The 24,571-nt window shown below is 39.8% G+C and overlaps 2 protein-coding genes across 3 annotated transcripts; both read right to left on the bottom strand.

Moving 5' to 3' along the window:
- Nucleotides 1-7,392: 7,392 nt before the first annotated feature.
- On the bottom strand, nucleotides 7,393-22,981 carry LOC131218730 (uncharacterized). Of its 2 annotated transcripts, XM_058213483.1 has the most exons (3): nucleotides 22,583-22,981; nucleotides 20,428-20,614; nucleotides 7,393-7,988 (listed from the first exon to the last, which is right to left on the bottom strand). In XM_058213483.1, the coding sequence occupies exons 1-3, from the start codon at nucleotides 22,884-22,886 to the stop codon at nucleotides 7,850-7,852; spliced, it is 630 nt and encodes a 209-aa protein (XP_058069466.1). In that variant the 5' UTR covers nucleotides 22,887-22,981; the 3' UTR covers nucleotides 7,393-7,849. The 2 variants fall into 2 exon arrangements, with proteins under 2 accessions (XP_058069466.1, XP_058069467.1); XM_058213484.1 differs by lacking the exon at nucleotides 7,393-7,988 and having other exon boundaries at nucleotides 19,481-20,614; nucleotides 22,583-22,978.
- On the bottom strand, nucleotides 9,380-10,430 carry LOC131218732 (uncharacterized). The gene is made up of 2 exons (XM_058213486.1): nucleotides 10,043-10,430; nucleotides 9,380-9,916 (listed from the first exon to the last, which is right to left on the bottom strand). The coding sequence occupies exons 1-2, from the start codon at nucleotides 10,356-10,358 to the stop codon at nucleotides 9,888-9,890; spliced, it is 345 nt and encodes a 114-aa protein (XP_058069469.1). The 5' UTR covers nucleotides 10,359-10,430; the 3' UTR covers nucleotides 9,380-9,887.
- Nucleotides 22,982-24,571: the final 1,590 nt, after the last annotated feature.

A 24,571-nucleotide genomic window follows, 5' to 3' on the forward strand; every position in this document is an offset into this window, starting at 1 on the left:
TGATCATTCGCACTCACGGTTGGCGTATCGGTCTCTCAGTTGTTCGATTTGAAACGAGCCGTACAATCAGTTTTGGTACGCCCGCACGGTCACACGTGACCGAACCAAGTACCAATAAAGTGCGGTTTTGGCAACATAAACCATCCATTCTATGGCCCAAATTATGGATGGACATGATCGATGCATAACCCTGCAATGTATACTTTCTTAGGATAGGTTGTATCATGTCACGGTTCTCCTCCCAACAAGGATAGTAAGCTGGAGAGAAAGTACGGTCAGAATAGACGAATGAGATTGCTTTTGATACTGTATGGTTAGTTTGTGGAAGAAAAGGAACGAAGGTGATAACGGAAAGTAATCTGACACTCGATTGCATTGACTTTTGAAGGTCCCATATTAGGTTTCTAACGAACAGAAGGGTATTTACGTAATTCCAACTTACACTCACTGCAACCGTCCATTTGCGGTTGCGCGCTCGCCAAGAAACAAAGGATGGCGTTGATTTTACCATTTCAGCGGGTGTGGGTGTTATCGGAACCGGGTACAACGCCGGAGCTCTGTGTGGCCCATCATAATTTTATTTGAAATCCATTCCGTCCATCATATCAAATTACAACCGAAACTTCTAAACTCAGGTGTCTGGCCTGCCTGAATATAGGATTAGTCTGATTTTTTTAAACAATTGCTTCATCCAGGTGATTTTTACCTGATGAATGGTTTAGATGGGATGTAAAGCCATATTGGACCCAAGAAAACCTATGGTTGGCGTTGCATTTCAATTGTTTCCTGTGCTGTGGCTGACTTGAATGGTGGATTGGGAAGATATTTCTCCACAAGCCTAACATCGAGGGGCTGTCCCTGATGAACAAAGTGGATGTTACGTATGCTTAGCAAAAGGTGGACCCAACGTAGCTCTGGTGTATCCTCTATACAATACGATCCAATGCGATACACTGTTTACAAATTCTCTTCCCACTTCCCACTTCCCACTCTCGCAAATAAATGAGAAGGATATGATGCATTTATTTGTACAATTGAGCGAATTTTTCCAGGATCTGGACCGTTGAAATGATGTGTACGATGATGGATTAGTATCGTGTACCATGATGGATTAGTATCAAAAGGTTTTTCGGATTCGATGATTAAATATTGGATGTTATTTTTAAGCCCTTGATTTGTTTTAACAGTATGGTTAACCTGATTAGTCGACTAGCATGATTTCAGAGAACGAGCATCTGTGTTGCAGGTCCCAGACGATAGACGGTTTTGATCTTGCATGCAACTTCCAAGTTTTCATATGTTTTGCCGCCTGATGGGTTGTCTTGTATATGCGCGTGCGCGACAAATTAGGTGATATAACAATCTCCACCGTCCAACTAGATCATAGATAAGTGATCCATACTCCCAACCCAACAGGCCACCTCTTGGATGTGTAGTTGCATCTCTAATGATCCTGACCGTGGATAGGCTTCTTTGCTCGGGAAACTTCCACCATTTATAAATGGACGGTCAGGGTCATTCAATCATTCTAGTAGGTATGGATCATCTAAGTGGTGGCCCACTCATTAGATATGGATGGTCAGTAGACCGATCCTCAGGGGGCATACTCTGGATGAACTTTGCCGATCTCCAGTTACCTCACGGGTTACATATTACATGTTCTTTCATTTTCAATTTTGTCATACATGTGCCACGGGCCCACCATCTTTTTATTTTTTATTTTATCATATCATATGTATGTCACCTTCCATCTTCACTTTGGCCCTACATGTATGAAGCACCAATTTTTATGTTGTTTTGCATGTGTGCCACCGTCTATCTTTTGAGCCTTACATGTACAAAGTGCTTTGCATGTGCGTTGTACATCGTGTCGCATATACATTCCTAGCATGATCGGGACAAAAGAAGGTGAACCGTGAATTAAACATAACTTTTGATACAGGTATTGTTACTAGAGGCACAATTTATCAATCTTTCCTAAAACGGGCCATTCGAGGTAAATTGACCCACAAAGTGGGTCGCATCTGTCCATTTCATCAGAAAGCACAAACCTTCAGCTCAAAACCAAAAATTTAAAAAAAATAAAAATTACTATTTTTAGTAATTCTGGATTTTTTAATTTTTCTTATTTTTAGAGCTATAGATTTTTTTTTCTTTTTTAGAAACAACTTTTAATCATGTTAGGACTATTTTAGTAAAACTTTATTGGAAATTTTTATTTTTAGAAATTAGGCTTTAGAAGAATTTTATTAGAATTATAATTTTTATTAGAGCTATGATTTTGATATCATTGTTAATTACGAATTTTGATTTATTTTTTCTTTATTAATGATATAAAGGAACACGTTAGACATTCATCAATTAATAAAATTATTTTAAAATTTCTAGAATTAATTTTTATTTTTCCTCATAAATTCGAGGCATCTCCGTGAGGTGTCCTGCAGAGAAACTCCGTGAACTCGGGGTAGTAATCTTTGAGGAAGACGGTGCTCGACCTCTAAGCATCCTTCTCCGCCTCAGCGTGTTGCATGTGCTGATTTTTAAATGCCCATTATCTTTTGTGTCATACATAAATTTCCATCTATCTTTTAGTTGCACCCCACATGTACCACCTGTGTTATTATCCATTATTATCTATCTTCAATTGCTGTATATGTACAACATGTGATAACATGCCACATACTTTCCTACGAGTTTTTTGAAAATAAGGTTTCTCGTGAAATAATGTTTTCTTTGCTCAGGCTTTCCATAAATCCAAACAAGCCCTTGTGAAAGTCTGCCCACGTCATACTTAAGATGAGCTTACACCATGTTAGAAACAAATGAATGGTTTGAAAGAAAATTTTAACCACCGAATCATTGTGGCCTACCTCGATCGGAAAATTGTCTAACATTTACTGTCGAAGATGGCTATAGCCCACCTACTGGCCCTAAAATTGTTAGGCATTTTAAGTAGAAGATCTAAGCAGTAGTTTATCCAAAGAGTTTTATATTTGTGCATATGGATGTGCATGGATGTACATGACTCTACCTATATCTAATAACCAAATTTACAAGCGTCAGTTTGAATCAGTTGGATAATCCTAATGTCATAATGTGGTAGGATTTAATTGGACCATGTACTGTTATAAGCTCCATTAAGCATGTGCTCGGCCAAACCATGTTTCAGACATGCTTTGTACGGCTATCTTTATCTGCAACACATGGCCCAATTAAATCCCACCACCAGGTAATCCGCGTCCTGTCACATTGGCCTTTCTCTGGCCCACCTTAAGCGCGTTGGAATATATCAGTGCTCCATCTGTTACCTGTATCTATCTCCAATCCACTTTCTCTGTATCTCAGCTGGGGGAGTAAGTATTCTATATAAAGTTATTCAGTTCTTACAGATTCTATTAGAATTGCACTTGTGGGATTAGTTGGATTTAAATCTAGCCATTGAAATATTGGGACCTACTATATTTATTTAACTACTCGAAAATTGATATCTCTACCAAGCGCTGATGGACATCTCTGCCCATCCCATTCATTTAAGGAGAATGGTGGCTATTGAGATTGCACGGGGTATCATATGGGACTTTAAAATTCGAGGGGTATTTTTTGAAAATAAAAAAATATATGTACTTATAGACCAATGGCTTGAATTTGGCTTGGATTTTACCAGCTTCTTCCCTCCTTACGTTTTCCTATGGTTTTTTTAATCACTCTAACCTTATTCAATCCGGACCTTTGGATATTAAATGCCGTTCGATCTACCACTTAGGACACTGGTTTCGTGTATTTCTTTTGTTAAACGACCCATCAAGAGCAGGTCCCACAAGATAGATGGCTTTCTTCCGTGCTTTTTCAGCTTTTCTCTGTCAAAATTTCCATGACATGACACTTAGAGCGAGCCTCTAAGCCATTGAAATCGTCCATTAGATGCTCCTGACACCAAAAATCATTATAATCCAAAACTTAAGTGGTCCACACAATGGTGAATTTAGAGGTTTTCAGCATGTTTTAAATCGTTTCTCATTGTGTGGCCCACCTAATTTTATAATATTTTGCACCCTAAACATAGGGCAAAACACTGACTCACGGTTCTTATTTTGCATGGTGGATTTCAAAAGGTTAACAAACGTGCAGGTTGGTGAATCAACGGGACCGCCCTTCAAATAACAATAGGAGTAGCTGAGAGGTATTTAAAAGCAAATTAAGTGGCCGAGAGCCATCTAGAATGCACGGCCAAGAGGCATCCAGGAGGTGCAACCGAAAGGTATTTAAAAGTAAACTAGATGGTCGAGAGGCATCCAACAAAGTGCGGCTAAGAGAAAAGATATGGTCGAGAGGCGTGCAGAAGCAGACTGAGCGGTCGAGAGTTGTCTAGAAGTAAAACGAGTGGCCAAGAAGCGAAACGAGTGGCCAAGAAGCTTGGAAGCAAAAAGCAATTAAGTAGAAGAGGAACGATTAGAGGGACACATGTCAAGAAAGAAATGAAGAATCTCAAAGGCTAGCGTAGTGACTCCTCAGTTGTAATAACCATTGGATTGAAGGAAAGAAACATATATGCAATAGCTATGGAGAAATCTATAAATAATAGAAGAAATTAATGAAGCAAAGCATTGATTGTTTCACACTAACCAAACCACATCAAATCAAATCAAATTTATCAATTTACTTTATCTTAATTTATCATAAGAGTAACGATAATCCAATAGTGGTAATTCTTAACTATAGTTCTTAATTGTAATCCAAATTTATGCTCATACACCGGATATGTCTTTTATCTAATATCAATCAGTTCTTTCAAGAGACGCATTCTTACAGTCGTTTCTAGCAATCAATTGTGAGTTTTTTTTCCTTTTGTCTGATTGCACTGATATACTAAAAAGTCATTTCTTGTAAAAGGCAAAGTGCAACCTATCTTCGGAGGAAGAACCCCACACTTTAATTATCGTCTGATAATTATAAAATTCTGTGAGTGGCTGAGTACGCGACCAATCTACTCATATTTTAGTTATATACGTTCATATTGGACATATCTGCTTATTTCAGTGTTTGGGGTCAAAGTTAATCGGTTTCATGAATGGAGCCGCTATATCGATTCTGGCACACCTGCACACCACACGTGACAGAAAACAAATCGAATGCCAACAACTTTTGGCATGCTCGATGTGACCTGATAACATGAGTCAGTATGAAAGTCAGGAGAAAGCAAGATGACCAATAGATCTTTTTGAGATAATGATGATTGGGCTACATGATATGCGAATGAGAAATCAGTATATGGCAGATTAGTTATAAGCTTAGGCGGAGCAATCATGAATTCAGGCCGAAACCTTCAACAGATGTATGCTTAGCTAAGCCGAAAGCCTGCATATGATGCTTTTTGAAAGATATTGTGCCAGAACAAAATGGGCCCCAACCAATTGTTTATATTAATTATGTCGGAAATATGGTGCCAATATTGCCAACACCACACTTACCTCTTCCACAACGAAATATTCATCTGGCTCCAAGCCAGGAGATATGGAATGCTCCAATACCTATTGAGCTTTGGCTACCTAAACTAGGTAACTGGAGGGTAGACTTTTCATAGAAATCCACCGTATCATAGAAGACAAAACTAGGTAGGTCTTTAACCGCCACTAGTAATTGAACCACATTATCTAAATTGTAACCGAATCATTTAATTGGTCCAAGAAGTAACAAGCCAAGTTATCTATCATATTACTATTCCGGTCTACGATATATGTCTTATTTGGAATGGGTTGACTGTTTATCTTCATTGCTGCGGCCGACTTTCATGTTTATTGATCAACATGACTGAATTTGATGTTTTTCAATCCAGATGGCTAAATTTGATAGAGGCAGACAACTTTGATATTTTTCGATCAAGATGGTTGAAATTGATGTATTTGTTCAGACAAGCAATTACATTTATTCCACCAAATGTCGAACCAACGTCGCTCTCACATTTTCAATCAAAGGCAAAGCGACGTAGGGCAATGCTGTACCCTATTGCTGACAATTTATAAAGTAGTCAATAAAAAATAGGCGTGCGTTATAGTAAGAGAAAGATATAACATACTAAAAATCTTTTAAAATACTTAAAACATTTTTTACGAAATCAAAATGAGTATAATGATAATACAAGAGCAGCTGATGCATATTTAAAAGTAAACCAATTGGTCAAGATGGGGTTATGGTCAAAGTTGATTGGTTTGAATGCAACCGCTATATCGATTTTGGCGTGCCGGTGCACACTGCATGTGACTAAATGAAACAAATCAAATGCCAACAACAAATACATAGTATAATACCCCTCTTATATATATGTGTGTGTGTGTATTTACTCTGCGCTTTTCAAAAGTAATTCATGTATTTTTATTTTTTATTTTTATCTGAACACATATAAAACATGATTTGTATGGTCTGCCTATAACAAGCTTTAAGAAAAAGGAAAAGAGAGAATCCAAGCACAACCGAATTGTTTCATCTGATCAGCCTCTCTCTGATTAAAAACTAATTCAAAAGACAAATTTCAATACCGAGTTCTTTCACAGCCGTCCATCAACGTGGTGGTAGAACAAATATGAAAGACGACACTTGGATGACTAGGTCCCACCACCTGCTCGAACCCCAAATGATGGCCACATCCATGGACTTGGAGAAACAATTATTTCTCCATATATGTGAAGGAATGATTAATAACAAATTCACACAATCAATGACAGGAAAACATAACTATCATATGTGCATATCTTAATGGTCTATATCTAAGTTATCAAGCACTTAATCTCCACCATTCATCTAACATGCCATGCACCACATATCAGGTGGGCCACACTGTTTAAATATCTGGCCAACAACTCAGGTTGTTTTCCTCCTAAGTTAGCCCAATGTCCAAAACAAGTGGGTGGGTTGGGTCGTGTTAGAAAAATGCCCGTTTGTTTTGTGCAGAGTCAAGCCAAAATATCCGTGGCCCACTTAATGGAAAGCTCAAATAACATGTGGTCATAGCAAGCCTCCTTGATAATTTACAAGAAATCTTCCACACCATTAAAATTTATTAGGAGAGTAACAACACCTTTCAAACACTCAAATAACAAACCATAGTAGAAATGAGTCTAATAAGAGTGTACATGAAACAAAGGAACACACACAAACCATCACAAGACCAACACTCCTATTATTGACTAATTTGATCAATCCATTAGATCGGACTTATGATTACTATGGTAATTTGCTCTTTGCATACCTAGCTTACTTCGAGTTGAACCATGTTTTAGTAGGTTAACAGTTATTGAAGAATCTAATAAGTTCATTAGACTAGACAATGCACAATCAAATTCTAGCTATGAAAGTTCTACAAACAAAGATCCATTTCATTCAAAATCCATGGGTATACATGGTATAAATGGCAAGAGATGACTCATATCAATCTCTTTGAAGGAGAGAATCCCATTAATTTTTGCTTGTAGAACTTTCATAGCTAAACTTTGATTGTGCACTGTTTGATCTGATAGACCGACTAGATTCTTCAATAACTATATATAACCTACTTCAAACAACTTTCCTAAAACACACTCCAACTCAAAGTAAACTAGCTATCCAAAGAACAAACCATAACAATCATAAGTCCAAGCAACACACAAACACTTGCAAACAAGGATCTTAAACTGCTTAAACCTCCAGAGACTCTTACTCAGTAAACTAACTGAATGGACTATCATTTGTCAAAGCAGCCTACTGCTTAGAGTATGTGGATTTGTTGGGATCTGTCAAGAAAACAACATTCTCTAAGTAATAGACTACTTTCACAAAATCAAAGCTTATTCAGAAGCTTAAGTGAGTTGCCCAAGTCTCAACCTGAAAGCATAAGATTCTTGAGAACAGCAACGACCTCCAGGAAGCTGCTGATCTCGTTGAAGCGACCGTTGATGATCAAGAAGAGGATGCCGATGAAGGTGGCGAGCACAAAAAGGAGTCGGCATACTTCTGGCGTGGCGAGCACATAAAGGAGTTGGCATACTTCTGGCAACATACGCCAGCGGTGGTGTCGGTTTTGAGCACCGGGGAAATGTGTAACAGACGTGGCAGATGATCCACTGGAAGTGGAACTCGTAGGAAAGGAATTAATATTTGGTTGCCTTGCTTGTCTTGAGGCATCCATTGTAGCTGCATAGATAAAAATCATACTCCTCAAAATGAATGACAGTGATGTCGACAACCATTCCAGGAGCGATGTTCTGGTGTTGCTGACCGAAGAACTGCATCTAACTGTACCGCATTTGGGCCACCACAAACGTTATGGTTGGACCCAACCAATCTGACTCAAATAGATGAGATTATTCCCAACCTGACCCGAATTTGCTCAGCCCGAACCCAACCCGATTTCAAATCGGTTTGCGCTTTCCAAGCCCAACCCAACAACCCTAGCCCCTTGACAACTCGACCCAACCTGACCTAAACTTGGGTTGGGTCAATCGGTTACAACCCTACTTATAAATAGGGTCTTATGGAGCTCTTGGGTTTTTTTTTTTTTTTTTAATGGTTTTACTTTACTTGCATTTATCATGTGAGAGTGTTTTTCTGTGACAAACGTTATTAAATCCAAAATTTGAGAAGCCTTTTAACACAAAATACATGTTGGCATTTGTGTTGCAATTATGTTTTAGATGGCTGAATCGAGTTCTACCAAATTCAAAGTGCTTAAGTTTGACAAATCCAATAACATGTTGTGGAAACTCAAGATAGACACGGTATTGATATATGAAGGCTGTGTACAATTGTAATTCAAAAAAAAAAGAAAATAAGTCTGATGATAGATAATATATTTAAGGATAAAATTAATTAGCGGTGACATGCAAATCTTCTTATTGCACTCGATGATACGGTTTTGTTTAAAGTATCTGATCAAACAACTGCAAAAGATTTGTGAGACAAATTATAAAATCTATACTAAAAGGAAGAAAACTAAAGTGTCTAAGAACCCACAACAACGAAGAGCTCACCTTAAAAGAATTCAAGGATATTTACAGTGAGCATGGCAACGAAAGGCAATGCATGTTCCCTAGTACTCCACGACAGAACATAATCGTTGAATGTATAAACAGTACGCTTAGAGCTAAGTTCCGCTACGCTTGAGCAGTTTTTTTAATTATTTTTATTTTTTAAATATATATAGCAGAAGCTATTAACACAATTTATTACTTAAAAGTATCTTTCTCCTACAAATACACTAGATTTCAAGATTTCTAAAGAAGTATTGTTTGAAAAACTTATTAATTATTCATTTATTCATTCACATTTTTTGTCATAATACTAATATATAAATTCTTAAAGAGTAATTGTCTAATTTTGAATGTAATATCTAAAAAAGTGTGTATATATATATATATTTTCTTTTGTGATATGCAAGCATTTTAAGCCTGTCTGAAGTTATTTATCTTCCCTGTACATGTGGGCCCACTAATGATTGGGCAGACTGGGTTTCAGACCAGGGCATGATCATGTTGGGGCCTATCTGAAGATTGGGCTAACCCGGATTTCTGACTAGCGATTGTTCCTGGTGGGGCGGACCTGATGGTTGTGCCAGCCTGAGTTTCAGACCAGGCCATCATCATGGTTGGGCCCACCTGGGTTTCTGGCTAGGGCATTCTCAGGTGGGGCCCACCTGATAATTAGACCATCACGCGTTTCAAGCCTCAAGGCATCCTCATGGTGTGGTTACTCTATGATTGGGCTAACCAGGGTTTCGGGACAGGGCATCCTCACCGTGGACCCCACCTGATGATCAGGCTAGGGAATTCTCACAGTGGGGCCCACCAAATGATCGGGCCAGGCTGGGTTTCAAGCCAGTGCATGTACATGGTGGGACACACCTGATGAGCGGCTGGATTTCACACATCTGACAACTTTCGCACGTGATCTGCAGTCAACTCACCCAAGCCAACCGAGTCAAGCTCTCGTCAATCCCAGACCAACCCAAATAATCCGAATCACGATCATAAAAATAATAATAATACAGGGTAACGATGGTGGAAGAAATGCTCACCGGCAGAGGCAGTCGTCGCAGCACTTTCCGAATTCGGTCGGCGGGCCACATACTGGGCCCCACCTCTCCCACCGCGTTCCCGACCACCAGACCCGCTCCCGCCATCGCCACCATACCCTCTAGACGCCGCCGAGTAGGGCGTGGCGGGATCACGGAACGATCTACCGCGGCCCGAATTCAGCACATGGGTCGCCGGAGACTGGCGATTCTGAACTGAATTCTGCCGGAAGTTAGGATTTCGATGTGGGTTTTCTGATCGGTTTCTCCCCCTCCCTCTAGATCCTGTAGCCCTGCCTCTGGTAGCGTGATTCACCATTTTAAGGAAGTAGTTCTCCGCAATGTACTGAAAAAAACGATTCTGGAAATGTATGCAAGCGCCTGTAATAGATAAGAGACATGGACGACTCTTTTATAGTGGGGAAAGGAGACTGGAAATTTACGAGAAAGACTTTTTTCTTTTTCATTTTTTTAGAGAGCGGACTGCGTCCTGAGTAACTAGTGTACTGAGTAAACTCTGCGGGGCCCATTGACATGTACGTGTCTTATCCACGCCGTCCATCCGTTTTTTAAAGTATTTTAGTACTTCAATCAAAAATTGAAGAATATACAAATCTTAATTGGATCACACCACAGGAAACAGCGGGAATTGAACGTCTGCAGTTGAAAACTCCTTGTGGGCCACAGAATTTTTGGATCAAGCTGATATTTTTGTTTTATCTTCATCCATGTCTGTATGACCTTATTAACATGTTAGATGAAAAATAAAAAAATAATGTGGGCCCTAGGAAGGTCTCAACTGTGTATATCATTATCCCCATTGTTTCTTACGGTGTGGTCAGCTTAAGTTTTGTATATGTTTTAATTTTTGAGTAACATCCTAAAACGAGTTGGTAAGATGGATGGACGGCGTGGATAACATACATATATCACATGTGAGCTGCGTGGAGTGTACTCAGTACGCAATCACTGCCCTGCGCTCTTCCAATCACTGGCATTGGGCCCTTTTTTTCTCCCAACCACTACCCTCGCGCTCTTCCAGAAGATTCTGAAAGGCGGGGCTGAGCTCATCAGTATGGCCTGCGCTTGCGGATTGGATACTGAGTTACTGGATACACTATAGCGTACTGATTAAACTGTGGGGCCCAATATTATTTATGAGTATTATCCGCACGGTCTATCAGTTTTATCAGTTCATTTTAGAGTATAAGACCAAAATTCAATCATATCCAAAGTTCAAGTGGGCCACACCATAGGAAACGATGTGAATTGAAAGGCACAGAAGTTTTGGATCAAGGTGATTCTTTTTTTCTCTTTCCTTTATCCATGTCTATTTGATATTTTGAACGGATTGGATGACAAATGATCATCACCGTGGACCGGTGGAAGTCAATACTCCCACTGTTCTATGTGGTGTGGTCCACATGAGCTTTGGATTTTCTTCAATTTTTTCATAATGCAGTAAATTAAGCTGGTAAAACGGATGAACAGAGTGGATAAGATACATACATTAGATTGGGCCCCACGGAGTTTGATTGGTATGCTAGAGCTACCGAGAGGCAGATTGCCTGCCGAACGCGGCAGTTGCAAGTATCTATTGATCAATGCTCTGTATGCCCTATCATGATGTATGTGTTTTATCTACGCCGTCCGTGCACTTTTTCAGATCAAATTATGGCATGATTCAAAAAATGATGCAGATCCCGATCTTAGGTGGACCACACAACAAGAAATAATATTTATTAACACCTATCATTAAAACTTCTTGGGATCCAAAAAAGTCTTTTAGGAAGTTGATATACGTGTTTTCCGTTCATCAAGATCCGTGTGACCTTATCAATGGGTTGGATGGCAAATAAACATTACAGTGGGCCTTAGGAAGTTTTTAACGGCAGTCGTTCAATTTTTTCTGTGGTGTGGTCCACCTGAGATTTTTATTTACCTTAATTTTTGGATTATGCCCTAAGTAATTATCTAAGAATGGATGGACGGAGTGGATAAACTACATACATAATTGTGGGCCCACAAAGCACCACGAAGTCGCTGCTGGTGCGAAATCCGCACCCCTAGCGTTCTTCTAGACAATTCTAAAAGGTGGGCCTGAGCTCATAAAAGTGGCCCACGTCCTGACCACCAAACTGCCGGACGCGGATTGCGTCCTACCCCCGCCCGGACGGCAGGGCTCTGTGGGGCCCACCGTGATGTAAGTGCTTTATCCAAGCCGTTAATCGCTTTTCTCAGATCATGTTAAATTATGATCAAAAATACTGAGCAAGGTATAGGGCTTAAGTGGACCACAAAGTAGGGATTTAATTTCCACCGTTAAAAACTTCGTAGGAGCTGAAGAAGTTTAGGATCAAGCTAATATTTATTTTTTCACTTCATCCACGCCTACATGACCTTATTAATAGGTTGGATGATAAAAACAAACATCACGGTGGCCATTAGAAAGGTTTCAACGGTGGGTGTCATTATCACTGCAGCTTCCTCCGGTGTGGTCCATTGGAGTTGTCGACCTGTTTAAATTTTACATACATGCATTAAAATGATCTGAGAAAAGCGATGAATGGCATGGATAAAAACTTACATCATGGTGGGTCCCACAGAGCCCTGAACGGACGGATTAGTAGGACGCAATCTGCGTCCCAAACTGCCCTTGTGATCTTCAGGAGGATACCGGAAAGGAAAGGACGCATGGCCAGGATTTAATCAAGAGTGCCCGGTACGGAACTGTCGGGTGGCCTGATGAGGTATTGTTTGATCCTTGGATCTACATTTGTTGGAGGTGGCAATGGGGCCCACACCCCACTTGAGGCACCGAGCTACTTGGGTGGGCCTTGTCTAGTCACCTTCCATTCTTCCTCTCTCATCGGTGCTGATCAAACATCTGATGGCGTTGATGAATGGGCCCACTTCGTATGGCCACGAGGTTGATTAAAGTCACTAACTTCCTGGCCAAGGCCCAAAACTTACGCCTGGGCTTTTCCATCAATTGTTGATCCATGGATCTCATTGGATGGTGGTGAAATGTCACGTAGGGCAGGACGTGATGAGCTTGATCATCATCTTTCTCAATCAAAAGCTACCTTGAAACAACGGGGTAATCTTGAATTTATAAGAGAAAATTTTCATATAGACAAAAGATATAGATTTATTCTTTATTTTTTTAAAAAAAGTTTAATTTCCTTACATAACTTTAAACAAAATTTAAAATGTAATCAACAGAGTCCTAAACAAATAAAGAAATAAATTTAAAAATCATGCAAAATTCCACTTTCTTTGACCCGTCGAATTTGTCAACCTGTCAACTTAATTTGTCAACTTATCTAAAATTATAGAAATCAGCTAGCAAATAATTTGAAACAATATTTGGACATATTGAACAATATTTTAACTTGTCTAAACTAGCAGAAATCAACCAGCAAGTAATATAGACTTTTAGGCAAAATTTCAAGTTGTCAACCACAAAGGTCGAGTTGTTGAAACTATGCTAATTTTTGTCGATTTATCATTGGGTTTCTTCCGGTCCATATATGTTAGTAATATGCTTGATCCCTGTACTACATCATACTACATCAGACCCCTCCACTTGAAAAATAAAAATAAAAAATCTATACTTGAGTTTTGTTCACGGTACGTGTTCACTTCCTCGAGGTCTTCAAGGTAGGTACCTGGTTCACAATACGTATTCAATTTCAGATATCGACATTTATTAGCATATTCCTTGTATTTTGCGGTAAGCTTCTCTGATTTCTCTTGGACATCAGCATGAATAGTTGCTACTCGAACTATCATATTCTTCGCCGTAACATTCAACCTAGATAATTTAGGCAATGGAAACAAGTTGAATGTAGGTTTAGGAAGTCGGGCATATACAACTTCAAATTAGGTTTGGTAGGTAGGCTGTTTCTTCATGGTGTTGCATACAAAGTCAACTTGAGAAAGATCAATCTCTTGCATAGGGGATAATTCGTCGAGAAGTTTGGCTAGCATAATCACCTTAAATTCCTGCAACATGGGTTTTACATCTTCTAGAACAGTCACGGACTCCACATTCACTTTCTTTTCTACTAGTACCACCATCACTCCTGTCTACTTAGAGTGTTTGATGAAATCATGTTCATTCATGAGATGTTGCTCATCCACTTTAAAAGTATCGGATTGGTTTTCCAATCCTACAAGAGCCACATGCATGCCATTGATGAATCCAGCAATCTTTCGTGACTCCTCAACTAACTCACCTCTCACCGATAAACAATAGGACTTTTCTAAATAATCTTTTACCAATTGGCTATCCTGCCAACAATTTTAGAGTTGTTAGAGCAATACCTGATCATAGTAGCGAGGGATGAACCGTGCACGCAAAAATTGCTTTATTTGCAGCCACGTATGGATTGGTGCTTTCATCTGCCTCGTGTGCTCGAGTTGAAATTGCTCCCACTAAGCCGAAGTTCCACCATTCAACTTGTATACCACCAATTTAACCTTCTTCTTAAGAATTTTTATGTAGTCGAAGAAGCGTTTGACTTCTAACAACCAATCGAGGAAGTCCTCGATGTGGAATTGATTATTGAAACTAGGAAGATTGACTTTCATGCAGAATTCTTGATCCGTCCAATTTATTCGATCAATGGCTCATCTGAAATGTTGGGGAATCATGTCGCTAGATCCCACCTTCTCGGGTGCGATTCTATAATTCACTGCCTGCATTGCCCTACAATAAACACGATTACGAATTTCAGTGCCTACCGGGGGCAGATCATCAGCACGAACACAGAGTTGTCCTAAGGCCTCCGTCATACAATCAACGACAACTTGTAGCCCTTGCATGATTTGGAGATACTCTCATTGCACCGCCTCAAAAGCCGTCACTGTTAAAAGATAACTCCCTAGAGCACCATCCATGGGATAATAACCACTGATCTGAGAAAAAGCATCACTCTAATACAAACTGACGTACGGGTGGGATGTGATGAGTTCGATCATCGTCTTCATCAATCGATAAATACATTGAATCCATAAGGTGCTATTGAATCCACAAGAGAATTCTCGACTCCATAAGAGATATAAAAAATTTTAAGAAATTTTATTGATAAATTGATAGATAGATTCATTATGAAAAAATGAGTTTATCATCCTTAAATAACTCTAAATAAACCCTAAAACATAATCAAAAGAGTCTTAATCAAATAAAGAAATAAATTCTGAAAATCGTGCAAAATTTTGTCGTCTCTTGACCTGTTGAGTGAACGGGTTGAAACAACCAAAAAACATTTAGAGATTTAAATCGAAAATTATGTAATTTTTGACCTGTCAACCTGTTGAACAGTGTTTCAACATGTCTAAACTGGCAGAAATTAGCCAACATTTGGAATAGTATTTTGATATGTCAAATAATATTTTGACGTTTCGAACAGTATTTCTACCTGTCTAAACTTATAGAAATTAGCCAGCAAACAATCTGAAAATTTTTGAAGAATTTTGAAAACTATGCCAAATTTTGTCAATTTCTTCTTGGGCTTCTTTCAGTCAATGTGTGTTAGGAATATATTTGATCCTCATCCTACATCACATGTGGGGCCCACAACCCCACTTAAAGGTACTGAGCTACTTGAGTGGGCCTTTCATCTAGGCATGTTTTGATCTTCCTCTCCCATCGATGTTGATGAGTGGACCCACATCCTCAAAATTACTCGGCCTCTCTCATCAGTGGTGATTCAATTGTGAAAGATATGCTAAGGGTATCAATATAAGTGGAAGGCATGTTGTCATTGTAGACCGTTCATCTTATATGTCATACTATGGATGGCAAATGAGTAGGAATGCACATCATTCAGATGATCATAGGGAATTGATTAGTGCCCTTTAAAGTGACGGTACAAAACCAAAAATTATTAGAGTCAGAAAGATCACACAACGGATCAGTAGTTACGTAAGGGTAGAGCCCAGGAATCTCAACTGGTAGAGCCATCTCTCCAAAGTACGGGTGGCAGAGCGATATTTGAATCGGGTGGATCTATTAATCGAGTCTTGGCATGGATGAATTATATTTATAAAAATGAAAAATGTTGGACAATCTGGTACATATAACTTTTTCCATTTCTACCATAACATTGAGAGCCATGGATTGGAAGGATTTTAACGTCTAATTGTTCTACCCTATTTCCGAGTCTTTGAAATAGCCAGTTTGAAAAGGACAGGTGTGCTTACATGGAAAATATATACCATGCGAAAGATTTTTAGAGATTTTGAACACTGTCTATGGAAGTATAGTTGGTGTTGAGGTGGATGACACACATCATTTGATGATGAAACACGTCGGAAAGGACTAAGAGGTAGAAAGTGATCAAGTGAAAAAAAAAGATTATAAAGTCATGAAAAAATAGAAAAATTTAAAAGACTAACATAGCAAACAATTTAGTTGCCATAATTATTGAAATAAAAAAAATAAGAAGCGCTTAAAGAGAAATTGCAACATATATCTATAAAAAACAAGAAGTAAAATACATCTTGTACCAAATTAACTAATCAAACAAATCAAATTATCTATCATTATCGTATCTTAGATTTATCCTAAGAGTAGTGGTAATCTTTTAATCATTTAGTAAAAGGTAATATTTAACTGCAATGGAAGACTATACTTTTGTACTAAAATATTTACTTTACCAATGCAATCACTTAATCTTCTATAAAGCTATCTTATTGTTGCACCGTTTGATTTATCATAAGTATTTCTTTTTTATTTGGTTGTTTTGGTGAGAGTGACAGCCACCACTAAAAAGTTCCATGGGCTGCAAAAGTTTCCGATCAAGCTAATATTTGTGTTTTCCATTCTTTCATGTCTGCTTTAACACATGAATAGGTAGGATCTCAAATAAACATCATGGTGGACCTTTGGAAGGTTTCAACGGTAAGCGTCACTCTCATCACTGTTTTCTGTGGTAGGTCCACCCAGCCTTGGATCTGCCTCGTTCTTTGGACTATGCCCTAAAATGATCTCTCCAAATGCATGGACCGCATGGATACAACACATACATCATGGTGGGGCCCAAAGAAGTTGGTGACGTCACTTCAATAGCCAGTCTCGCTACTCAACCTGTCAGTATCCGATCGGCGTCCGCACCACCGGATGTTCCAAAGAAGTCAGACATTGGCCGGAAGGAAGGGAAACGGATTGGCTACTCCCCCCTGCCACCAGCCAATGGCTGGTGGTCAGTGCTCTGTGGGCCCGATCATGATGTAAGTATTTCATCCATGCCGTCCATCTATTTTTCCATATCATTTTATGGTATAAGACCAAAAATGAGATATATCCCAATCTCAAGTGGACCACATTACAGGAAACAGTGTTGAATAAGCGTCGACCATTAAAAACCTTTTGAGGGCCATGAAAGTTTTGGATCAAGCTGATATTTGTTTTTTCCCTTCATCTGGGCCTGTATGACCTAATCAACAGATTGGATGTCAAATAAACAGTACATTAAGCCTTAGGAGGATTTTAATGGTGGATATCTAATCACTATTGTTTTCTTATAGTGTGGTCCGCCTGATATTTATATCCTCTCATTTTTGGTATAAAACCCTAAAATGATATGTAAAAATGGATAAACGGAATGGATGAAACACAAACATCATGGTGGGCCCACAGAGCACCGACCATCAGCCACGGGGCTGGTGGCAGGGGGAGTAGCCAATCCGTTTCCGGGAAGGGAAGCCTTGCATGTTGAAGTTCGGACGCGGATTTCATGTGAAAGCCTTTCGCAGGAAGTTCCTGCACAAGGATGCTGGGTGGGGCCCACTGAAATGTATGTGAGAAATCCATTCCGTCCATTCGTTTTTCGAGTTCATTTCAGGTCGCACAACCAAAAATTAGGTGGAAAAAGAACTCAAGTGGGTCACACGAGAGGGAAGATTGGGGAAAGAAATTTCTACCGTTGAAACCTTCCTGGGCTCTACCTTGATGTTTATATGCTATTCAAATCGTTTATAAGGTCATTTCAATACCAAGTGTGTGGGGCCCACTCTGATGTGTGCATGTCATTTATTTCATCCCATCATGTGCGCCTCTCATGTTCTATTTGGTGGCCAAAAATCAAACTGATCCCAAACTTAGGTGGGCCACACCATGTAAAAGCATGACTAAGACCCATAGATTTAAGTGGTGTGGCAAATCCGAGTTTCTGAATGGGCCTGATTTTTGGATTTCCGTTCATCCAATTGGGGCGCATCTTCTAAATGTAGTAGATAGCTATGGAAGGATATGGTGGGCCTCATATGCAATCTAGAATGCTTTTAATGGTGGGCGTGCATCCCAACCGTTCCCATGAGTGGCCCACCAGTTTTGGATCAGCCTGCTTTTTGGGTGGCAAGAATATGAGGGGGACAAATGATGGACGTATTGGATATCATACACACAACGGTGGACCCCACATAGAGTGATGTTGGTTAAGCTTAACCCACAAGGCTTTGTAGTGATCTAGCCTCATGTAATAAAAAAAAAAAGAGCTAATCCTACATCTGGCACTTGTGTCCAGTGATCAAGGCCATTGGTTTTCTGGGCCTCAGCCCAAAAAATCAAAGCAATCAGACCATGGTTTCCATCCAATGGTTGGCCGCACATGTACAGTCACATTAAAGTTTAGCAGAAGGATGGCTACAGTCCCCAATAGAAAAGCAGAATGTCACAATGATCCCATGGCCACCATTGTCAAACCACTACGATTGTGGGCCACCGGATCGATGGTCTTGATTACCATTGTCAAATCACTACGATTCTGGGACCAACAGATCAATGGTCTTGATCACCATACCACTTCTAAATCTGGATCACATCCGTAAGACTTCCATGAACCATCTTCCCTCATCTGATTAGCCTCTCTCTGATTAAAAATTAATTCAAAACACAAATTTCAATACCGAGTTCTTTCACAGCCGTCCATCAACGTGGTGTTAGAACAAATAGGTAGAACGACACTTGGATGACTGGGTCCCACCACCTGCTCGAACCCCAAATGATGGCCACATCCATGGACTTGGAGAAGCAATTATTTCTCCATATATGTGAAGGAATGATTAATAACAAATTCACACGTCCAATGACAGGAAAACAGAACTATCATATATGCATATCTCAATGTTTAATGTCTAAGTTATGAAGCACTTAAATCTCCACCATTCATCTATTATGCCTTACAGCCAATATGCCATGCACCACATATCAGGTGGGCCACACTGTTAAAATATCTGGCCAAAAACTCACGTTGTTTTGCTCCTAAGTTAGCCCAATGTCCAAAACAATTGGATGGGTTGGGTTAAAAATAAATAAATTTGCCCGTTTGTTTTGTGCTAGGAGTCATGCCAAAATATCTGTGGCCCACCTAACGGAAAAGCTCAAATAACATGTGATCACAGCAAGCCTCCTTGATAATTTACAAGAAAATCTTCAACACAAGTAAAATTTATTAGAAGAGTAACAACACCTTTCAAACAGTACTCAAATAACAAACCATAGTAGAAATGAGTCTCATAAGAGTACATGAAACAAAGCAAAAATACACACTAACTATCACAAGACCAACATTCCTATTATTGACGAATCTAAACAATCCATCATATTGGACTTACGGCTACTATGATTTGATTTTTGCATACCTAGCTTACTTTGAGTTGGACCATGTTTTAGTAGGTTAATAGTTGCTGAAGAATCTAATCAGTTCATCAATTAGACAGTGCACAATCAAAGTCCAGCTATGGAAGTTCTACAAACAAAGATTCATTTCATTCCAAATCTATGGGATTGACTCAGTCGAAGAGATCAAGAGATTGAGGTATACATGGGAAGAGATGACTCATGTCAATCTCTTTGAGAGAGTCAATCCCATGGATTTTTGCTTGTAGAACTTTCATGGCTAGACTTTGATTGTACAATGTTATATCTGATAGACTGACTAGATTCTTCAATAACTATATATAACCTACTTCAAACAACTTTCCTAAAACACACTCCAACTCAAAGTAAACTAGCTATCCAAAAAACAAACCATAGCAATCATTAGTCCAAGCAACACACAAACACTTAAAAACAATGATCTTAAACTGCTTAAACCTCCAGAGAGACTCTTACTCAGTAAACTAACTGAATAGACTATCATTTGTCAAAGCAGCCCATGACTTAGAGAATGTTGATATCTATTGGGATCTACCAACAAACCAACATTCTCTAAGCAATGGACTACTTTCACAAAATCAAAGCTTATTCAGAAGCTTAAGTGAGTTGCCCAAAGCCTCAACCTGAAAGCATGAGATTCTTGAGAACAGCAACCACCTCCAGGAAGCTGGCGATCTCGTTGAAGCGACCATTGATGACCAAGAAGAGGATGCCGATGAAGGTGGCGAGCACATAAAGGAGTCGGCATACTTCTGGCAACATACGCCAGCGGTGGTGGGACCGGTGATGTTGGTTTTGAGCACCGGGGAAATGTGTAACAGAGGTTGAAGACGAGCCACTGGAAGCGGAACTCGTCGGAAAGGAATTAATATTTGGTCGCCTTGCTTGTCTTGAGGCGTCCATTGTAGCTGCATAGATAAAAATCATACTCCTCAAACTGAATGATCACAATGTCGACAACCATTCCGGGAGCGATGCTCCCAGTGTTGCCGACCTCCCTCGGGTTCTTCATGAAGAACTGCACCTAATGCCACATTTAGGCCACCACAAACGTTATGGTTGGATCCAACCAATCTGACTCAAATACATGAGATTATTCCCAACTTGACCCGAATTTGTTCGGCCCACACCCAATCCAATTTCAAATCAGTTTACGCTTTCCAACCCTAACCCAACAACCCTAGCCCCTTGACAACCTGACCCAACCTGACCTAAACTTGGGTTGGGTCGATCGGTTACAACCCTACCTATAAATAGGGTTCTCTTGGGTTTTTTGTCTGGCCCATTTTTCTTTTATGGCTTTACTTTACTTGCATTGATCATTTGAGAGTGTTTTTCCGTGATAAACGCTATTAAATCCAAAATTTGAGAAGCCTTTTAACACAAAATACATGTTGGCATTTGTGTTGCAATTATGTTTTAGATGGCTGAATCGAGTTCTACCAAATTCAAGGTGCTGAAGTTTGAGAAATCCAATTACATGTTGTGGAAACTCAAGATGGACGCGGTATTGGTGAATGAAGGTTGTACAACTGTAATTCAAGAAAAACAAAATAAGCCTGATGATAGATAATATATTTAAGGATAAAATCAATTAGTTGTGACATATCTTCTTATTGCACTCGATGATATGGTTTTGTTTAAAGTATCTGATCAAACTACTGCAAAATATTTGTGAGACAAATAATAAAATTTGTACTAAAAGGAGAAGATTAAAGTGCCTAAGAACCCACAACAATGAAGAGCTCACCTTAAAAGAATTCAAGGATATTTACGGTGAGCATGGCAACGAAAGGCAATGCATGGTCCCTAGTACTCGATGACAGAACATAATCATTGAATGTATAAATGGTACGCTTAGTGCTAAGTTCCACTACGCTTGAGCAGTTTTTTATAGCAGAAGCTGTTAACACAATTTATTACTTAAGAGTATCGTTCTCCTACAAATGCACTAGATTTCAAGATCTCTAAAGAAGTATTGTTTGAAAAACTTATTAATTATTCATTTATTCGTTCACGTTTTTTGTTATAATACTAATATATAAATTCTTAAAGAGTAATTGTCTAATTTTGAATGTGATATCTAAAAAAGTGTGTGTGTGTGTGTGTGTGTGTATATATATACACACACCACGTAGATCTTTATGCCTCTTGTTTTAATTTGCTTTAGCTTGTCACTTGTTTATTTGATTCTTTTCTTCCGTGATATACAAGCGTTTTAAGCCTGTCTGAAGTTATTTATCTTCCCTGTACATGTGGGGCCACTAATGATTGGGCAGACTGGGTTTCAGACCAGGGCATGATCATCATGTTGGGGCCTATCTGAAGATTGGGCTAACCCGGATTTCTGACTAGCGATTGTTCCTGGTGGGGCGGACCTGATGGTTGTGCCAGCCTGAGTTTCAGACCAGGCCATCAACATGGTTGGGCCCACCTGGGTTTCTGGCTAGGGCATTCTCAGGTGGAGCCACCTGATAATTAGACCATCACGCGTTTCAAGCCTCAAGGCATCCTCATGGTGTGGTTACTCTATGATTGGGCTAACCAGGGTTTCGGGCCAGGGCATCCTCACCGTGGACCCCACCTGATGATCAGGCTAGGGAATCCTCACAGTGGGGCCCACCAAATGATCGGGCCAGGCTGGGTTTCAAGCCAGTGCATGTACATGGTGGGACACACCTGATGAGCGGCTGGATTTCACACATCTGACAACTTTCGCACGTGATCTGCAGTCAACTCACCCAAGCCAACCGAGTCAAGCTCTCTTCAATCCCAGACCAACCCAAATAATCCGAATCACGATCATAAAAATAAAAAATATTAATAATAATAATACAGAGTAACGAAGACGATAAGATGGTGGAAGAAATGCTCACCGGCAGAGGCAGTCGTCGCAGCACTCTCCGAATTTGGTCGGCGGGCTACATACTGGGCCCCACCTCTCCCACCGCGTCCCCGGCCACCAGACCCTCTCCCACCATCGCCACCATACCCTCTAGGCGCCGCGGAGTGGGGCGTGGCCGGATCACGAAACAATCGACCCCGGCCCGAATTCTGCACATGGGTCGCCGGCGACTGGCGATTCTGCCAGAAGTTAGGATTTTGATGCGGGTTTTCTGATCGGTGTCTTCCCCTCCCTCTAGATCCTGTAGCCCTGCCTCTGTTAGCGTGATTCTCCATTCTAATCAAGCAGTTCTCCGCAATGTACTGAAACAAACGATTCTGGAAATGTATGCAAGCGCTTGTAACAAATAACGGAGATGGACGTTTTTATAATTGGGGAAGGAGAGTGAAATTTACAAGAATATTTTTTTTTTTTTTCGAGAGTGGATTGCGTACTGAGTAACTAGTGTACTGAGTAAACTCTGTGGGGTCCATTGACATGTATGTGTCTTATCCACGCCGTCCATCCGTTTTCTAAAGTTATTTTAGTGCTTCAATGCAAAATTGAAGCATATACAAATCTTAATTGGATCACACCACAGGAAACAGTGGGAATTGAACGCCCGCAGTTGAAAACTTCTTGTGGGCCACAAAAGTATTGGATCATGATGATATTTTTGTTTTATCTTCATCCATGTCTGTATGACCTTATCAACATGTTAGATGATAAATAAACATTAAAGTTGGCCCTAGGAAGGTCTCAACCGTGTATATCATTATCTCCATTGTTTTTTGTGGTGTGGTCAACCTAAGCTTTATGTATGTTTTAATTTTTGAGTTACAACCTAAAACGAGTTGGTAAGATGGATGGACGGCGTGGATAACATACATATATCACATGTGAGCTCCATGGAGTGTACTCAGTACGCAAGCACTGCCCTGCGTTCTTCCAATCACTGCCCTCGGGCCCTTTTTCTCCCAGCCACTATCGTCGAGCTCTTCCAGAAGATTCTGAAAGGTGGGCCTGAGCTCATCAATGTAGCCCGCGGTCGGGATTTGGGGGTACTAAGTTACTCCATACACTACAGCATACTGATTAAACCGTGGAGCCCACTGTTATGTATGCATCTTATCCGTTCCGTCTATCAGTTTTATCAGTTCATTTTAGGGCATTATACCAAAATTGAAGCATATACAAATTTCAAGTGGGCCATAACACTGGAAACTATGTGAATTGAACGTCTACAGTTGAAAATCCTAAGGATACAGAAGTTTTGGATCAAGGTGATTTTTTTTTTTTTTTTCACTTCGTACATGTCTATGTGAGATTTTGAACAGGTTGGATGACGAATAATCATCACCTTGGACCGGTGGAAGTGAATATTTCCACTGTTCTATGTGGTGTGGTCCACTTGAGCTTTAGATGTTCTTCGATTTTTCCATGATAGAGTAAAATAATCTGTTAAAACGGATGGACGGAATGGATAAGACACATAAATTACAGTGGGCCCCACGGAGCTTACTTGGTATGGTATATCTAATGAGAGGCAGATTGCCAGCTGCCTGGCGCTGCAGCAGCAAGTAGCTATTGCTCAATGCTCTGTAGGCACAATCATGATGTATATGTTTTATCTATGCCGTTCATATAATTTTTCAGATCAGATTATGGTTTGATAAAAAAAATTTGAGTCAGATCCGGATCTTAAGTGGACTACACAACAAGAAATAGTAGTTATTGAACATCCATCATTAAAACTTCCCGGGGTCTACAAAAGGCTTTTGGAAAGTTGATATATTTGTTTTCCCTTCATCCAGAGCCGTGTGACCTTATCAATGGGTTGGATGGCAAATGAACATTACACTGGGCCGTAGGAAGTTTTTAATTGTGGGAGTTCAATCACTACTGTTTTTCCGTGGTGTGGTCCCCCTGAGATTTGGATCTAACTTATTATTTGGATTATGGCTAAGATAATGATCCAAAA

Source organism: Magnolia sinica, chromosome 11 (assembly GCF_029962835.1).
Source record: "Magnolia sinica isolate HGM2019 chromosome 11, MsV1, whole genome shotgun sequence".
NCBI classification, from domain to species: Eukaryota; Viridiplantae; Streptophyta; class Magnoliopsida; order Magnoliales; family Magnoliaceae; genus Magnolia; species Magnolia sinica.

Excerpts from the sequence above, each read along its gene's own strand:
- LOC131218732 (XM_058213486.1), bottom strand. The coding sequence starts at position 10,358 with ATGGTGAATCACGCTACCAGAGGCAGGGCTACAGGATCTAGAGGGAGG. Across the intron at positions 9,917-10,042 it reads TGCGACGACTGCCTCTGCCG|ATCACGTGCGAAAGTTGTCA; the intron begins GTGAGCATTTCT and ends AGTTGACTGCAG.
- LOC131218730 (XM_058213483.1), bottom strand. The coding sequence starts at position 22,886 with ATGGAGAATCACGCTAACAGAGGCAGGGCTACAGGATCTAGAGGGAGG. Across the intron at positions 20,615-22,582 it reads TGCGACGACTGCCTCTGCCG|CTACAATGGACGCCTCAAGA; the intron begins GTGAGCATTTCT and ends TTATCTATGCAG. Across the intron at positions 7,989-20,427 it reads CTCCTTTATGTGCTCGCCAC|GCCAGAAGTATGCCGACTCC; the intron begins CTTCATCGGCAT and ends TGTGCTCGCCAC.